The 17,065-nt window shown below is 39.6% G+C and overlaps 1 protein-coding gene across 1 annotated transcript in view; it reads left to right on the top strand.

The window, feature by feature from the left end:
* cntn2 (contactin 2) overlaps positions 1-16,386 on the top strand; it is a 52,710-nt gene extending 36,324 nt beyond the window's left edge. Inside the window, exons 12-23 of the mRNA XM_046381309.1 lie at positions 3,416-3,543; positions 4,087-4,262; positions 4,879-4,999; positions 5,507-5,665; positions 5,887-6,036; positions 6,807-6,877; positions 7,427-7,661; positions 8,026-8,141; positions 8,495-8,681; positions 10,434-10,546; positions 11,730-11,898; positions 13,155-16,386. Of these exons, the coding sequence (XP_046237265.1) occupies positions 3,416-3,543; positions 4,087-4,262; positions 4,879-4,999; positions 5,507-5,665; positions 5,887-6,036; positions 6,807-6,877; positions 7,427-7,661; positions 8,026-8,141; positions 8,495-8,681; positions 10,434-10,546; positions 11,730-11,898; positions 13,155-13,264 (1,735 nt within the window). The 3' untranslated portion in view covers positions 13,265-16,386. The remainder of the gene's footprint in view (positions 1-3,415; positions 3,544-4,086; positions 4,263-4,878; positions 5,000-5,506; positions 5,666-5,886; positions 6,037-6,806; positions 6,878-7,426; positions 7,662-8,025; positions 8,142-8,494; positions 8,682-10,433; positions 10,547-11,729; positions 11,899-13,154) is intronic.
* Positions 16,387-17,065: the final 679 nt, after the last annotated feature.

Here is a 17,065-nt window from a genome sequence, read left to right as displayed (position 1 = left end):
TACTTTGACTGAGGAATATCTGTAGACCTGTAAAATCAAGCGGATCTCTGATTTCAGTCTGCAGATACTCCTTGCCAGACAAATAGATAACACATTATAGAACATACATGAAATGGAGAAGTATAAAGACACAGTGTTACATAGATCATGAAATTAACAGCATACCTGGATACACATGGAGGAATTGTGGATGATCAGTTGTCAGCAGACGCAGACTGTTGTGCAGTGTATCACACACTGTGAGATGAGACACCTCAGTGTTGAGGTCTTCAAGGGTCCACTTGATTTGTAGGACCTGAGACCTGACCTGTATGGGTTCTGAGTCACATTTTATATGGTCAGTCAAGTCCAGGTTGGGTCATGTTCTATTACTTCTATTACTCTATTACTGTCATAGGACTGCTTCATATTTTGTGACATGCCTGAATAGATTCAAGAAGACCTGACTGAGATCATACACAGCTGATCATGTGGGGTAACAGCAACTGCAAGCACACTGTAAAGTGCATCTTTGACATTTCTGGCCGCAAGGTGTTACCAAATGAATGCTGAATGAGTAAAGGGTCAGAGAGCAGAGATTGGTTTCATCTCACAGAACATAAATGATAGGAATTTCACAATTCACAAAGTCGGCCTATGAAGACCTCAATGTTTTATTCGATGACAGTGTAGGCCAGAACATTCTCTGCTGTTATAGTGTCACTCAGTTACATTTAATAGGGCTGTGTATTGGCATTGATTACATTACACTTGATTATACATGTACCACAACACAGGGGTGAAGACTTCATATACTGCAATATACTGTGATACTGTAAGCAAAGCGATACATTGTTTCATAGGTCTGTGGAGTGGAAGAGTCAAATGACTGAAGATAGGTTGCAACACTGCTATCTATGCCTTTTGTTTTATTTTTACTGAGATACACTTGGAGCACAGATTAAAAAATGTACATTTGACTTAGCCAAGTTACTGATTCTGAAGACTAACTTCTCTAGTGGACAAATCAATTTCACATCATTACTACATCTATGATGTGAATGTTTCTGACTGATTTTACTTTAATGTATGTTCCTTATGTTAGGAATTTGCTTGCATAGGAGTAGGAGTTATTGAATCACTCTCACGCTGTTCCATTCAAACAACAAAAAAAGACTCACCCCTTCTCTTGAAAATTGAGATTCAGGCAATAAACAACAGTGGGTGTCATCAGAAAAAGCACCCCCCTCAGTTTCTGCACATCTGGGAGATGCTGTTCATTAAAAAATCAGTTTTATAACTCATGTCAACTGTTGAAAGATTTAGAAAAACCCACCACACTTGGTTTTAAAGCGTCTCTCAGTGCTGTGTATATGTATTGGACAATTTATTACTATTACTGATGATTTCATCAGAATCTTTCATGACTGCATGAAAGCCTCTAACCACCTGTTTGTGGAGCATGTGTTTTGGGTTTGTATGTGTCATTGATTCAGAGGAAAAGCATCAAAGTTTATTCATTTAAGGGCGAACATGAGCATTAAGGGTAAAAGTATTGCATTTGAAAGGTTTTTTGGGTCCTTTGTCTACCCCATGTGAATGCTAAGCTACCCGTGAATTCAACACTGTCCGTATGCTCATTAGTCTTATTAAATGTTAGTTTCTTGACATCCTTTTAAGAATTAAGGCACTCAAAAAAGTGAGGAATACATTGCTTGCTCAAAACTTCAGAGGTAATTGCGCTGTTGCCCATTTAGCTCACCAATTTGTGTAAGTGACAGCATCTAATGGACTAGCGTACCATGCTATCCTCCTTTAGTCCAAACACATCAGTCACATTCAGTCTCAGAGCTAAAGCAGCAGGGTGGGTGTACTGTTAGCTGTCCGTTATTTACAGCTGCAAACCCCAGAGCTGTTTCTGAATGATATCCACACTTAAAAGCTGTGAATGTATATTAAAATACATCTGGGAACAACTTTGATTCAGAAAATTTTGGAGACTAGATATTCTCGGCTTAATTGAATTCTGTTTCAATGAGTAAGCAAAAGAAGCCGAAAGAAAAAGATTTTTTTAAAAAAAGGTTGTATTCTTTTTTATCAGCACACTGGAAACTGGCATGAGCAGTAAGATGGACCAAAGTCTGCAAGTTAGTTCAGGTAGACAATCTATGTTGTTGTACTGCCATTTAGGCAAGAGATGGCTCCACAAGAGCTGAACATCTCACTTTGACATGGGAAATCAGGTTTAAAAGTTTAATAAATATTCAAAAATTTCACCATAACTGGAGGAGGCAAACAAATCTAATATAAAAAACTAAGACTAGATGTTTCTAAAGAATACAGATGTAAGGATGTCACAAAAACTATAAAAACAGTCCAAACAAGATGATTTCAGAGAATAGAGATCCTGGATTCCAAGGCATTGATGTTGCAGGTGAGGTTAAGAGATCTATAAAAATCACAGTAAACCAATGAGCCAAATAGTCAAAAACAAGGAGACCAAAAATCTCAGGAGGAGCAGGACGTGGAGGGATGCAAGTGGACTTGGAACAAGAAAGGCAAAAGATTAGTCAAAAAGTTACAAGGAGCAAAAATCATAAGAACCATGGGACTACTCAATCTGAATCATTGCATCACAGAGGGTAGTGAAACAATCTGACAAGGATAGAGTGAGCCAACATCGGTCAAGGGGTGGAGTTGATTGGAGTGAATTAGCAGCAGATGTTCAGGTGCAGAGTTGATAGGTCACCACGCCCAGCTCTAGACACACATACACAGACAGAGAGGGAAAGAGAACAAAACAGGAGCAAAGCAAAACACTAAAGCGGGGGAGAACAGAGGAGAACATGAGGAGGAATGGGGGAAGTGCTGACAGATCCTGACGCTTACAAATGAAAGGAGAATCCAGCATAAATTGTGTTAAGACCTTTTCAGACGCAATGTGACAACAGGATCACTGCACTCTGAAACACATTATTTCCAGTCAGTTGTACTGCACTACATGCCTTTTTGTGTTGTTGAGTACCGTAAACTTTCTTGCAGCTCTGCTTAGTGCCTTTGTTGCAATGACATTTACCTGATAAACTAAAGGTTTGATATGAATTGTAAATAAACAGAATTTTCCTTAAAGGCATAAATTAAGACTTCTACAGTAGTAGTTTGAATGTTAGAGCAGTGGGCCTGAGGCTGAAACCAGCAGACCAGCTGGGAATATGTGGGTGGGAAAAATCAACAACATTCACCTTTCAGATGAAGTGACAGCTGACACGCAGGAGGTGAACACAATAAGCAGAACACCTGTACAATACAACACAATCCAACACAGTAGCACTGATGCCTATAATGTCCATGTTATGTGATAATATTTGAAGCCAAAGTTTGTGAGGTTATATTGCACTACCTCCCTTTTACAGTCTGTATTGTCATGTCTTCTCAGAGTGACAGTAACTCCAGATGGAATCTTGTGGATCCACAATATCAGCAGGGCAGACGAAGGAAAATATACCTGCTTTGCTGAGAACTATCTGGGCAAAGCCAACAGCACTGGACACCTGTCTGTTAGAGGTACCCACATTTTGATGTAGATGCTGCTACTGTTTTTTCTTGAGGTGTATAGCTAGCAGTATTCTTCTTAGTGGATTTTTTCCAATCTCAAATATAGGTATCTGTATCATTCTCGTAAAACATCAATCATTAAGGTTGTATCGGAAAAATAACATCATAAATTGTTTTGATTCTGCTTACATGAGATTGGAGGAAGAGGAAGGTGGTATATCCGAACCAATATGAGTACTTCTAATCCTCAGATAGACTAACTTGAACAATGTTACCTTCATATAAACTGGACTCTCACTGGCTGTTGATCAAGATTGTCCATTTCAGTATCAAAGTACTTGAAAACTAGTGGCAACTTTGACATGAGTCACCAATTGGGATTTCCATTTAATAGACATTTTACTTATAGTAGTAGCCTATGGATAAAATTATGAGAATTAGCATCATTATTTTACACTCACCAATCGGTACAATCAACTATCTCACATTTTAGAGATTTCTCTTTAGATTCAAGTACATTTAGGTCTTTCATTACATTTCCAAACCATGCAGATGCCACTAAGATCACACTGGCTCCATCCAACGCTGACATCAATCAAGGGGAGAATGTGACACTCCAGTGTCATGCCTCCCACGACCCCACCATGGACCTGACCTTCACATGGGCCCTTAACGGGGTCCTGCTGGACCTGGAGGATTCTGCTGGGCCGTACCACCGGGTGGAGGGGGTGAGTTCTGAGATACATGCTGGAGAAAAGGTGGTGGAAGACCCTGCAGAACACCTGTACTGCCCTGAGATTAAACAGTACAAGCAAACCACAAATAACACCATGGTTGACCATTAGCAGAATCTAGCAATTTTATATATTTTTCTGCCCCTGTGCCACAGACATACCACCTCTCCAACAGGCCCCTTTAGCCTTTCAATTATAATATTTTAGTGTTCATGTTGTTCCCCATCTCCATTGTCACTGTCCTACAGACCTAACAACAGTGGCGTTGCTCTTTTTGGCACTTATTGAATTTAGGACAGGTTACACTATCCTAACATAGGGTTCAGTTAGGATAATTCAATGCTAAGATAAAGCACATAAGCACAGGGCTCCAGAGAAATAAACTCAGTGAGATTAAAGGTCCATTCCTGCTCCTTTATGTCTCAATGTGCAATGAATGCTGATAAGACGCTGCTATTATCTAGTTGTGGGTCAGGCTGAAAATGAGCTCCTGTTATTTCCACCTCAGCTACTGAGTTATGATCAGTATTATAATGTTCTGCTGCAACATACAATTCTTGCTCAGTGTATTTGCTGAAATCTGTCTTGACTATATTTAACTGTCTTTCAGAAAGAAAACATTGGTGACCTGTTGATTGTGAATGCTCAGCTCAGTCAAGCAGGGATGTACACCTGCACAGCTCAGACTGTGGTGGACAGTGCCTCAGCAGCAGCTAAACTAGTGGTTCGAGGTAAGATGCATCAGCGCAAGACTGATGACCGTGCCTGAATTCAGGTATTTTACTGTGCTGTTGGGTACTGCCTGAGAGCCTCCCAGGCTGTGTAGTACTTTCTGGTAAGTTTAAGCTATTATAAGATAGTTAGACATGGTTTACTTCAGGATTATGGCCTTCTCTATCTTGTTCCTGCAACTCTTTTCTGACTGGATCTGACTGAGAACATGAGGAAATATCATGGTAGTGACTCGTCCCAAACTAGCCACACCCTAAAGCATACCATTCATGGTTTCTTTAAGGAACCAGTGTACCATGTGTCACTCTTTTACAGTAGAAGAGTAAAGCAGACATTTCACATAGATAAAAAGCATACTGTGTGAGTGAAAATGTGAGCAGACAAATAATTAGGAATTAACTGTGTCATCATCTGGACATCTAAATCATGGAGTACCAATCAGTTTAAACACTGTACTGTACACATTATTTTATAGTCAAACAGTAACATTTTTGTGTTGTGTCCAGGTCCCCCAGGACCTCCTGGTGGTTTACTGGTGAAGAATGTTGCTGAGACGTCAGTGGAGCTCAGGTGGAGTCGTGGCTACGATAACCACAGTCCCATTGGCAAATATGTCATCATGGGCCGATCACCGCTTTCCTCAGAGTGGAAGAAGATGAGGACAGGTCTGTGTGTGTGTGTGTGTTTGTAAGGGAAACATTCATGTTATTAGTAGAATTACAATGTAAATCATTTTTACAGTAGCAAATTAAATTTTCACTGGTTACGCCTTTTCATATGTGAGGACTAATTCAGAATAAATAAAAATTTCATCACATAATTTTCAGCTGGGTGATTTGTTATTTTATTCATGTAAATAAACACACGTCCCCTCTCTGTTTACCAGACCCGGTTAACATTGAGGGGAATGCGGAGTCGGCCCGTGTGATTGGTCTCACGCCCTGGATGGATTATGAATTCCAGGTCATCGCCAGCAACATACTAGGCAGTGGGGAACCAAGCATGCCGTCACACACAGTCCGCACACAGCAAGCAGGTGAGGGGCCTCAGGTTGTATCCAGTAGGCTGCACACACTCCCTGAAACCAATGACAAGTGTAGCAATAGTTCCTCAGTTTTGCTACACAGTTTATATGCTCTGTTGAGTCAGTTTTTTGTTCTCAAAGAAAGACAGAAACTGAATAAGTTCTAAAGATGCAACATGACGGATCAGCTGTTGCTACTTAGAGAGAGGAAGAAGCTGCTGTTCTCAAATATTCCTATTAGATTTGCATCCCTCTTCCTTCATATTCTGCCATCTTCTGACAAGACTGTGCTTTACACATCCCTAGTTTATTCACCGGAAAACCACTTCATATTTTTTCTTCACAAATTCTTTGCTTCAACATTTGATAGAAATACAGTTAGCCACAGAGTTAAGATGAAAAGGACCAAAATCAGTGCAGTAGAACCAGAAATGTCAAAAGCTGATTCAGGCAGTAGTGGATTATGTAGCCTGTGCCAGAGTAGTATACAGGCCCAACTGAAACTGACTCAAATGGCATCACTTGACAAATCCACTGTCTGCCAAATATACTGAACAAACAGATGTTAGGATAGAAACATTTGTCCTTCCACATTCTGCACAGCCTCAGTCACAAGCACAAGACTAATGATTTGGTTTATGGGTAAGTGAACTCATCTTTGGAATAATATCCTAAAGCATAATGTCCAACCAGAGATGTTTCCACCTGTACTACTTTCCATTGATGCACTTATGTGTATTAAATCATGTATATCATCTTGTGATTATGTTTTTGGCCCTCAGCTCCCACAGTGGCCCCCAGTGGACTTGGAGGGGGAGGAGGAGACCGCAGTGAACTCATTGTTACCTGGACGGTGAGTGGATGGCTTGGAGTGCTTTGTGTGTTCGTGTACCCCATGTGTATTTAGCATATTGTATACATACAGCACTTGTATAACATGCAGTGCTTCAACATAATACAAAGCTGTTAGTAAGCACTACTTTCTAACAATGTGTAGAGTATTACCAAATCTAATTTCCTTAATCTACTCTTTGTTTGACTGCAGTTTTTGTTCTATCTTCACAGGATATGGATTTTTCTTCACAGCTTTTGTGCTGTGGAGGTCCCTCCTATAATATTACAAAGATATAATTTATTGCCAATTCACTGTGTGGCACTAGTGATTTAGTAATTATGTAGTATCTAAAGCCTAAACTGAGGTCACTTGATTAATCTACACATATTGTATATCATATTAGTTATTGCTGTCTACCACTGCCTTTATATACTTCCACTAGGAGTCCCTGTGTTCACATTTTTAAGTCTAAACAATACCTTTATGTACATTGTGAATGTTTTTTTCCCTCATTTGTTTTTGGCCCATTTGTCTTTTTACATTTGCATTTTCTGCCGAACCCTGCAGCCCATGGCCAGAGAATACCAGAATGGTGATGGATTTGGCTACATCCTGGCATTCAGGAAGAAAGACACATCATCGTGGACAATAGTGCGTATTCCTCATGTGGAGTCATCCCGATATGTTTACTACAATGATAGCCTGATGCCGTACACTCCCTTTGAGGTGAAGATTAAAGCTTATAACCGCAAAGGAGAAGGTCCTTTCAGCCAGATAGCTGTGGTCCACTCTGCAGAGGAAGGTGAGTCACGGTGAAACAAACTGACCTTTGAAATGAATAAATAAATAAATACAAACTCCTTTAAGAGAAGTGTTCATCTCTTTGGGTGAACTGCCCAAATGTTTTCTATTTAGGAAACTTTTACTCACAAATTACATTACTACATAACAGTTTTCATTTTGGGATAAAGGTGTTTTATTAAACAGAACGACAACAGATCTTCAGCTGCAATCTTTGCTGTCACCACTAGAGGACAACCTCAACTTTGAGTTTTTGAGATGACCACAGTGAACACAGCTGTTGTGAAATACCAAGACACAGTGAATATATATCATGAAGTATATAGCATATTTAGCCCTCCTGACTTCTCACTGACTTCTCACAGAGCCCACAGTTGGACCATCGAGCATTAATGCCACAGCACTGACCGCCTTTGAGATCCAGGTTTCATGGGAGCCCGTCCAGCAGCTCAGCGCCAATGGCGTCCTTAGAGGATATGAGGTCAGGAGCTACATATCTGGTTGTATCTGGATGTTAGTCCAACACAGCTGATTGTAACTGACTGTCATAAAATGTCAGAATACAAAGGTGCTAAAAAAGTACATGAGTGAGTCATGTAAGTCATGATATCAGCATGCTCAGCACGATCACTGCTTGTTGGTAAAGTTGAGACAGTCAAGCATTAGGCCCAGTGGTATAAGGATTCTATACAGAAAAATAATAATGTTTGTATTTCTGCTGCTCTGAATAATGTATCAATCCAAAGGGTCTTAGATCTTAAAACTTTGTATGAAACAAGCTTCGTATGCAGTGTCCCAGGTTAGGTTTGTAAATAACATGATGTCTGTACTCAGATCCGCTACTGGCGGCAGCATGAAAGGGAAGCAGCAGCAGACAGAGTGCGGACGGCAGGACTGGAAACAACAGCCAGAGTGTCTGGACTTCGACCCAGCACTCGATACAATGTTGCTGTTCTGGCGTACAACAGTGCTGGCACTGGGCCACCCTCGCCACGCGCCACCGTCACCACCAGGAAACCACGTATGGCTTTCGACACTCACACGTGAATACACATTTACATATATGGCTGGCTGTCAGATCAGTTCAACAAGGAACAGCTACATGATTTTATAACTGTGGATATCACATTACACAATTACTGTAGCTACACTTATTCTTGTCAACAATATTAATGCAATATATATATATATATATATATATAGGAAATGTGAATTCTTTTATATAAATTCAATTTTAACTTTGATTATTGATTGTTTTTATTGACAGTCTTTTTTTCATTATGTTTTTGGATTATCCATCTGTCTGTCCCATTCCCTTAAAGGCTAACTAAATCCCTAAACCACATTTTTCTGTTAAAAATCAATCTGAATAAGTTTTTACTGATTGATTCAGGTTCAAATCTTGACATTTTAGTAGAAAGTTTTAATTTTCCATTTTGTGTTAGAAACATGCATAGTGACTGCCCTCTACAGGTTGAAGTCTGGCTATTACACTGTGAGTGGCTGAGATGGAGGCAGGTGAGGTTTTGGAGGCAGCCCACGTCCCCAACCACCCCCTGCCCCTTGGTGTTAATTTTATAGTTAGTTCTGTGTTTATATTATTCAGTAGGTTAGTTAGCAATGTTAGCATTTTAGCATCAGTTAGTTTTAATTTTAGTATTCATTAGCCAGTGGCAAGATGGGTCAACACCGTTGCTTTCTCGCCTGCAAAAATACCACTGAATTACTGCTGCAATCAATTTATCAGTGAATCATTGTAGGTCTGATAAAGAGGTATATGGCCTGTGTTCAGTCACTGCAAATTGATTTCATTCTTCCCCTAAACTCCAGTTTTGTTTTGTAGTTTTGTTGTCATTGTTTACTTTCCATATCCACAGACACAGATGCACTAACACACCCAGACAGTCTCCTCAGGCATGTCCTGTCTCTCTTTAAGATCCTGAGCAGTACAGCTAGGTTAAATGCGCCATGTAGTCTCCTTCTCCACCCCTCCTCCTGGCAGCTCTTCTCAGTGCTCAGGAAGAAGAATAGGTACTCAGCACTTCCTGGGCCTGAGACTGTAAACTTATTCAACTGGGGGGAGGATTACACACAATATCTGTTTCAGTGCAGCAGTCACTCCTTTGCCTGCAGTCAAAATGCACACAAAGTCCTGTCAAAATACCCCCCATGTGTGTCTCTCTATGCTAAATTATTGTATACGTGTGTCTTTATGAATTATTTTTTTACCTAAAATGCTTTGCTTCATGGTAAAACAAATGCTATACCTTTCCTAGCACTTCATATATACATTTATAACTGCTTGCTCAAACCTTGTATGGAGGTTAACATGTTTAGTTAAAGTAAACATATACACAATACTTTATAATGACATACATGAATGTGTTACATTGTATGCATGTAAGAGCATTTAAAGTTTAAGTTTTGTCTGAAATGTAAAATGTTTTTATTTTTTGTTTGAAAGTGCTATAAGCATTTTTGTAATGTGTTGTAACCTCTGTATTATTTTTTCTTTTCATTTACATTTACGTTTTCTTCTTATTTATACAATTTACACACTGCAGTTCTATTTAGTGCAGCACTTCCATAAAGTTGAAAGACAGTGTTGAATAGAAATCTTCCTGTGATCCTGTGTCAAATCTGTGAAATACCACTTCAACTAAGTGTTTTCTTATGATGCGGTTTTTGTTTAGTCTCGGACACCCAAAGTCTGTTTTTTTTCTCTTCCATGAATTTTCATTTTTTTAAAAAAACATGTATGTTTCTGTCACAGCTCCTAATCGTCGTCCGGGAAACGTATCATGGAAGACTGATGGCTCATGGGTAATGGTGAGATGGGACCATGTGAAGGCCATGCACAATGAGTCAACTGTTCTGGGCTACAAAGTGAGTCCTGTCTGACTAAAAGAGTTCATACACTGTATAGACAAAAATACTGGGACAGGGCTGTTTTTCAGGGGTCGGGCTCAGCCTCATACTTTCAGTGAAGTGAAATCTTAATGCTTCAGCATACCAAGACATTTTGGACAATGCTATGCTTCCAACTTTGTGACAACAGTTTGTTGAAGGCCCTTTTCTATTCCAGCATGACTGTGTCACAGTACACAAAGCAAAGTCCATAAAGACATGGTTGGATGAGTTTGGTGTGGATGAACTTAACTGGCCCATACAGACCCCCTGACCTCAACCCCATCAAACACCTTTGGGATGAACTGGAACAGAGACTGTGAGCCTGGCCTTTTAGTCCAACATCAGTCTCTGACCTCACGAATGCTCTCCTGCGTGAATGGGCACAAATTCCCACAGAAACACTTTAAGATTGTTGAAAGCCTTCCCAGAAGAGTGGAGGCTGTTATAACTGCTGTCTGTGTCTTTAGAATCCAATACCAAGTCCCTGTTGGTATAATGGTCAGGTGGCCCAATACTTTTGTCTGTACAGTGTGTGTGTGTGTGTGTGTGTGTGTTTTTCCATCTGATTCTTCAAAAAAGTTATCTCGGGTTGTATTTTACATGAGTGTTGACTTGTTCACTTGAACTCAGGTCAGACTGCAGTGACAAAAGTGAAGCAGTCGGAGACAGCCGTCAGAGTTGTCTTCCTTGAAATATGACTTGAGGTCTTAAATATTCATGTGTTACAGTTTCACCAAGTTAAATGTTGGAACAATAAATCATAAATAAGTCAGTACCAGGCAAACTTTTCATAACTGTACTCCTTGAATATTTAGTTATTAGCTCCATGATTAGGAGCTGTTTTTGGTGAACACAGTGAGTTTGTGCAAATTGCATTCTGCTTTTAATTACACAGGGTTTAAATGTTTTTGGATTTGGGTTTGTGTTACTAAGAATGTTCACACATATTTAGCTGTCAAGCTTACCTGATCAGATGTCTGATGATCATGATTCTTGTAATCATTTGAGATATGAGAGGCAATACAAAGGCTGTAACCAAAAGATAACAGTAACAGCTGCAGTATTTCTGAGTATTTTGAGTAGGACTTTTTGATCTGATGATTGCTGACGTTGTAATGTTGAGGTCATGCTCAGTGATGTGGTGTGTTCTGTGCATCAGGTTCTGTACAAACATGAGGGCCAGACAGCACTGAAGGTTCTGGACAAGACAAAGACGTCAGTGAGTCTGCCATTGCCAAAAGACAATGGTTACGTTGTATTGGAGATTCGGTCCTGGGGAGAGGGCGGGGACGGGCCAGCACACGAGATTATAGTGTCCCGGGACACAGGTGAGCAAAAAATTACACACATCAAAGCTCTGCATGAATGTTTTAAAGTGGTAAGCCAAGAGAGCCGAGTCGCTGATAGGTAAAAGGGTTTCCAGCGACTGGTAGAGCTTTAATGAACTGATGTTTGGGGAATTACAGAAACACTGAATTAACATATTTACACCCACAAACCCACACTCAAACACCCCTACAGCACAGCATTCCTCTTAGGCTAGGATGCCCTCTATTCATGTGGAAGGAAGTGTGGAAGATATTTCAGACACTACTCTGCTTTTAACAATCCAGCTCTAGGCTCAGAAGGTGAGATCTTAAAGCTGGCCCTGTAATGAAGAAACCATTCACCGATTTACCTTGTGGATGTGTCATGGTCACACTGTACGTCAGGAATCACACCGGGGACGCACAGGAAGTGCTGTGACATGCAGCTATACGTCAATTCTCATGCAAGCAGTAGCCTGGCAGATCCCAACAGAGGTGCATTTCTCCATGTCAGTCAACATGTGATTCTGCTCTTGCTGATGCTGACACTGTTGCTGCTGTTTGCCCTCTGTCTGAACCATGGCATGTCTCATGTCATCCATCTTTATATATGTTTAGGTAGTTTAGTTAGTTTTGAACTGTCCCTTTAAGATTTTTCAACAATAGCAACAGGAAATACCATCAAACATGATGTACAATTTATTTACTGCAGGACACAATGACTCTATAAAGATGGAGGACATGAGCCCCCGTGAGGTCAAAAACCCCTCCCCCTCCATGTTAACTGCGAATGGAGGGGACTAGATCAAACTAAAAAGTGGAAGTACAGGTTTATTCATTTGGTGTATGTTCAAGTGTTCATTTTTCTGTTAAGTTTGATTTTAATTAGTTATTTGATGTTAGAAAAAATGACGGGGGGTTATCAAATGTTATTACCAAATTTTCCTAAAGAACTTCATTTTCTGTTTTCAGATGTAGCAGTTGTGCAGGAACTTGAATGAAGCAGTTTATTTAAATCTAGAACCATCTGACAGGACATTTAACGATACCTTTTGCTGCTTGTTTTGAAGTTTTGAACCTTGGTGCTACAGATACATTTCGATATGTATCAAACACATTTTGAGATGTAGTCCCACAGCCCTAGTAATATATGAACTGGTACAAATCTGAATGTGAGAGTACACTGCCTTGAGATGCAGACTGTTTGTTATATTTAGCAACTCTCCACCTTGTAAACTCAAGCTGTTACATCCTGTCCCTCATTCTCTCTCTTACAGGGACTGGTATGATGGTGCAGAACGATTCCTCCTCTACACTGAGCAGTCACCCTCTTCACTTCCTCCCTGTCTCGCTTCTGTTCGCTCTTGTGTCGTTTCCAGGCCTGTGATCTCAGCCAGTCCGTGGACTTTTTACTTTAAACGGCTTGAAACTAAAGCTCTGCTGTGTCTCAGCCTTTGTTTTGGGTTAGGGTGGGAATGTTGTAGCACTGCAGGGATTGGAAGTTTGGGGGAAGAGGAAGGGGTTTCAGTTTTCTTTGTTTCTTTTCTTTTTTTTATAAATAACCCCAAGGTGCTGGTGAGGAGGGCAGCCCTGTCCGGTTGTGTATTCGTGTACTGGTGTAAGTAAAACCATGCCTTATGGGGACTATCACATCTGTGGCTGACGCGTTGCATACTTGCGTCTTTCAAACTGTAGCTGGTGAGACCTGCAGACTTCAGGTGTAAATTACTCATAGGATCAGCAGTGTGTACATACGTGTGGTGAATGTCTGCCTGTTCACACTGAGAGCAACATGACTGATAAATCCCTGTACTTTGACTAGTTGTGAGTGGTGTGAGAGTAATAAAGATCAGATCTAGAAGATTAAGAACAGCTCCGTATGTATTGTTCATTGTTCATTTGTTTGCTCTCATAATTGTGTGGTCAGTGGTCCCAAACATCCTGAGAAGTTTGTAATTTTATAGCAAAGCCCTTTGAAATGACAAAAATGATCACATTATCCTGGAGAAAAATTACTTGTCTCGGAAGATTAAGATTAAGCATTAAAATTAAGAATAAGCTATTCACTTAATTGATTTCTGTACTTGTATTCTGAGACTACATTGCATAGTTTCAAACCCAAAACAAGTGCAAAGTTTGATCTCCAACTTCTCTTTTACGTTAAGCAGCTGGGAATAGAACACAGCATTCATGTTTCTTTTGTCTGCAAACACATTTTGAACATCTACCCGACTGAATGTGTTATGACATGTTGCTAACAGTGTGAACACACACTAAGAGTCACTCAATGAGGCGCCGAAGAACTTTTTAGTGTTCGATTTTAGCTCCTGCTGATGTTTGTATGCTTGTTTGTGTTTTTTGTCTCTGCTGTAATTATAGCAAACTACAGAAATATGTCACTGGTCCAATTGAATGTTTACATTTTTTACAAGTAAAATTGTTTTTATATATTGGTTGTGCCTGCATTGTCTGAGTAGTTCTTGCAACAATGTAAAAAAACAACTTGCGTTTATGTGTCTGTTGGGTTTATTGCAGGTGCTTTATGCTAGGTTGATATGAAAGTCCTGTGGCAGCACAGATGAATCACTGCTAGAGATGAAAGAGCTGAACTCCAAAGTTATCAGAGTACAGTGAACTGTGTCATATATCGTCCTCATTGTAATCCTGTCAGCACCTATCAGCTCTTACCTAACATGTCTGGCTTGTTCCATTAGCTGGAAGGAACTGCCTTCATTACGCCAGAGCTACTCTGTCAAGGTCAGGTCCTGTCATAAACAGACATGAGTTTGTGTCTTTTGTTGCCTTAATCTTTTGGTTGATTTGCTTAGAACTATTTGCTCTTTCATACTCAAAAGGCTAAGGCGTAACTGATGCTTTGGTATAGACTGTGATCCCAGAGTCAGAAAAAGTCTACTTTAAATTCAGTATCCCGGGCTGTCATGTTTAGTTGCGATTACCTCAGTCTATCTCAAATCATGACAGAGTACAGTGTGAAAGTTTATTCTTGATCCTGGAAACAGTTGTTTTAAATTTAATGGAGTTGTAGTGAAGATTAGAGTTTGACTGATATGTTTTTTTCTTGGGCAATACTGATTCTAATAAAAAATCTTAGAATAACCACTGATGGAATGTAACTTAGTACATTTATTTGAAGCCCAATAATTAATTGGCAATCAGAGAGAAAAAAAAACAACACTGTATCTGTTTGTATCTAATACTGCTAGATCGGTTGTCATCATGTGACCTCGAAATGTGTTACATGACAACTGAGCAAACGTGCACTGAGGAAAACTGAGGCATGTGGGTGAAAGCTCTGGAAAAAGCTGGTGGGTTGAGCTTAAGTAATGTTTTTTGTCAGTTTTCTTTTAGTTGTTTTATGTGGCTGTTGTGGAAATAGAAAAAGTTGACATCAGCGCTCTGCTTGTGAAGTGGCAGGAGTAAAACACAGCCTTCAGTGGGGTTAATAAATGTAAAACAGGGGGGCAAATATTATCAAATCATCCTCAATTGAAGTTACAATCGACAGTTAGAGCTAGACGGTAAATTGACTCGGCCAGTGTATCAGGTGATGCCAGCTTATAGCTGATACAGCGTTAATTGGCAGATTGGCACAGTTCTTTTGCAATTCACAATTCTTTAACTCTTTGTTTTGGGTTTAATCAACACTATCACCAGAATAAATGTTGGCATTGTACCTTTCTGCAAACCATGGATATATTAAGCTTGTACTTTTCACACTACACTTGTTGTATACCTTCCATATCATCATTTCTACAGTATGTATCGCATGGAATATGATGAAACATTATGTGTCTTTCAGTTTTTGTTGTGACAATGCTGTGTTATGGTTGGCTTTGGTTTATTCATGAAAACCACTTTGTCAGAGTTCAGAAAAGATTTGTTTTGTCTTAAGAAACCTGGTTTTATTGACATAAAGATGGCTGCCAAAATGTCTGTCTGGCCTAGATATCACGCCACCCCATCCCTTCCTCTTCCTGTCATATGACACATATTGTAGAAATGGTGATATGATGAAGCGTATAAATTTGACATATTCCTCTTTTACAGAAATGTATAAGGCAAGATTTCATTCTGGTCACAGGAGTGAGTTTAAAACTCTCTTGTCAAAATTATTTATTTAAACTATTAAATACCAGTAGTGGCCTCACACATTCTGTATAAGTTGGGCAGTAATTTGTATTGTTTGTCCCACACCGTGCCTCTATTGGTCTCTGGGCTAACACCTGTCACTTGTCTGATGCTGCAACCTGCACTGCATATTCTCTATGGGCCTTTTTCAAATGCTGTCAGTGTGACTTCCTGCTCTGTGGCCATTAGCCTCATTAAACCAGTATCGGCTTACTGCTCACCCATGCACAGTACCGACAGGTGGCCAGGTGGCAGCCATGTTTTTCAGTTCACCTGCTTCCTAGATTAGTCCAAAGCCAAAGCAGGTTTGATCCTTTAGATAGAGGTTTGAATTCTGCTTTGCTGGGAAGTGTTTTTTTTTTTTTTTTCAAATCAAACTAAAGGCGCGCTAAAGCAAAACAGATGTTTTTCAAAAAATGCCAAAATCACAGTGTGGGTCTGCAAAGAAACAATATTAGTGAACAGGCCTGTGAGTTCAGTTGAGGTTACCCATTAGATCCAAATGAACTTTTCTTCTTTTATTGTTTATACTTTGTTTTTTGTATTTAAATATTCAAATGGTCTGCACAACCAAAACATTTTTGTGTTAAATACTCAGTATTACGTCTTACACAAGTGGCTGAGTGGTAAACCACTTGATTGTACAATAACGTTTTCATTACATACTTCATACTTAACAATGAAATAAAATGTTGTCATTACTTTATCATTTAACTTGTGGTAGCTTGGGTGTAGCACAACCAATATGTTTAGGAAAAAAATATCATTTTCTATGAACAATAGAAAGCAAAATGTCACAAATGTCAAAACATGTAGCCTACACCCCGAAATTCACTTTGTAGGCTGTTAGTTGTAGGGTGTTGTTGTTGCTCACTTGACCTTTGATTAGTTAAAAACTGGGATTTAAATTTTGGTTGGATCAATATACAAGATATTTGAAGTTGACAGATTTAGCATCTTGTTATCTTGGTTTGTGTGGTCTACCTCTGAGCTTACAGTCATTTCACTTTTCTGGCTTTGCTTTTTATATTCCTTAACG

This window comes from Scatophagus argus, chromosome 3 (assembly GCF_020382885.2).
Source record: "Scatophagus argus isolate fScaArg1 chromosome 3, fScaArg1.pri, whole genome shotgun sequence".
NCBI lineage: Eukaryota > Metazoa > Chordata > Actinopteri > Scatophagidae > Scatophagus > Scatophagus argus.
The sequence above is the reverse complement of the archived record's forward strand: the minus strand, read 5'-3'. Positions and strand labels throughout refer to the sequence as shown.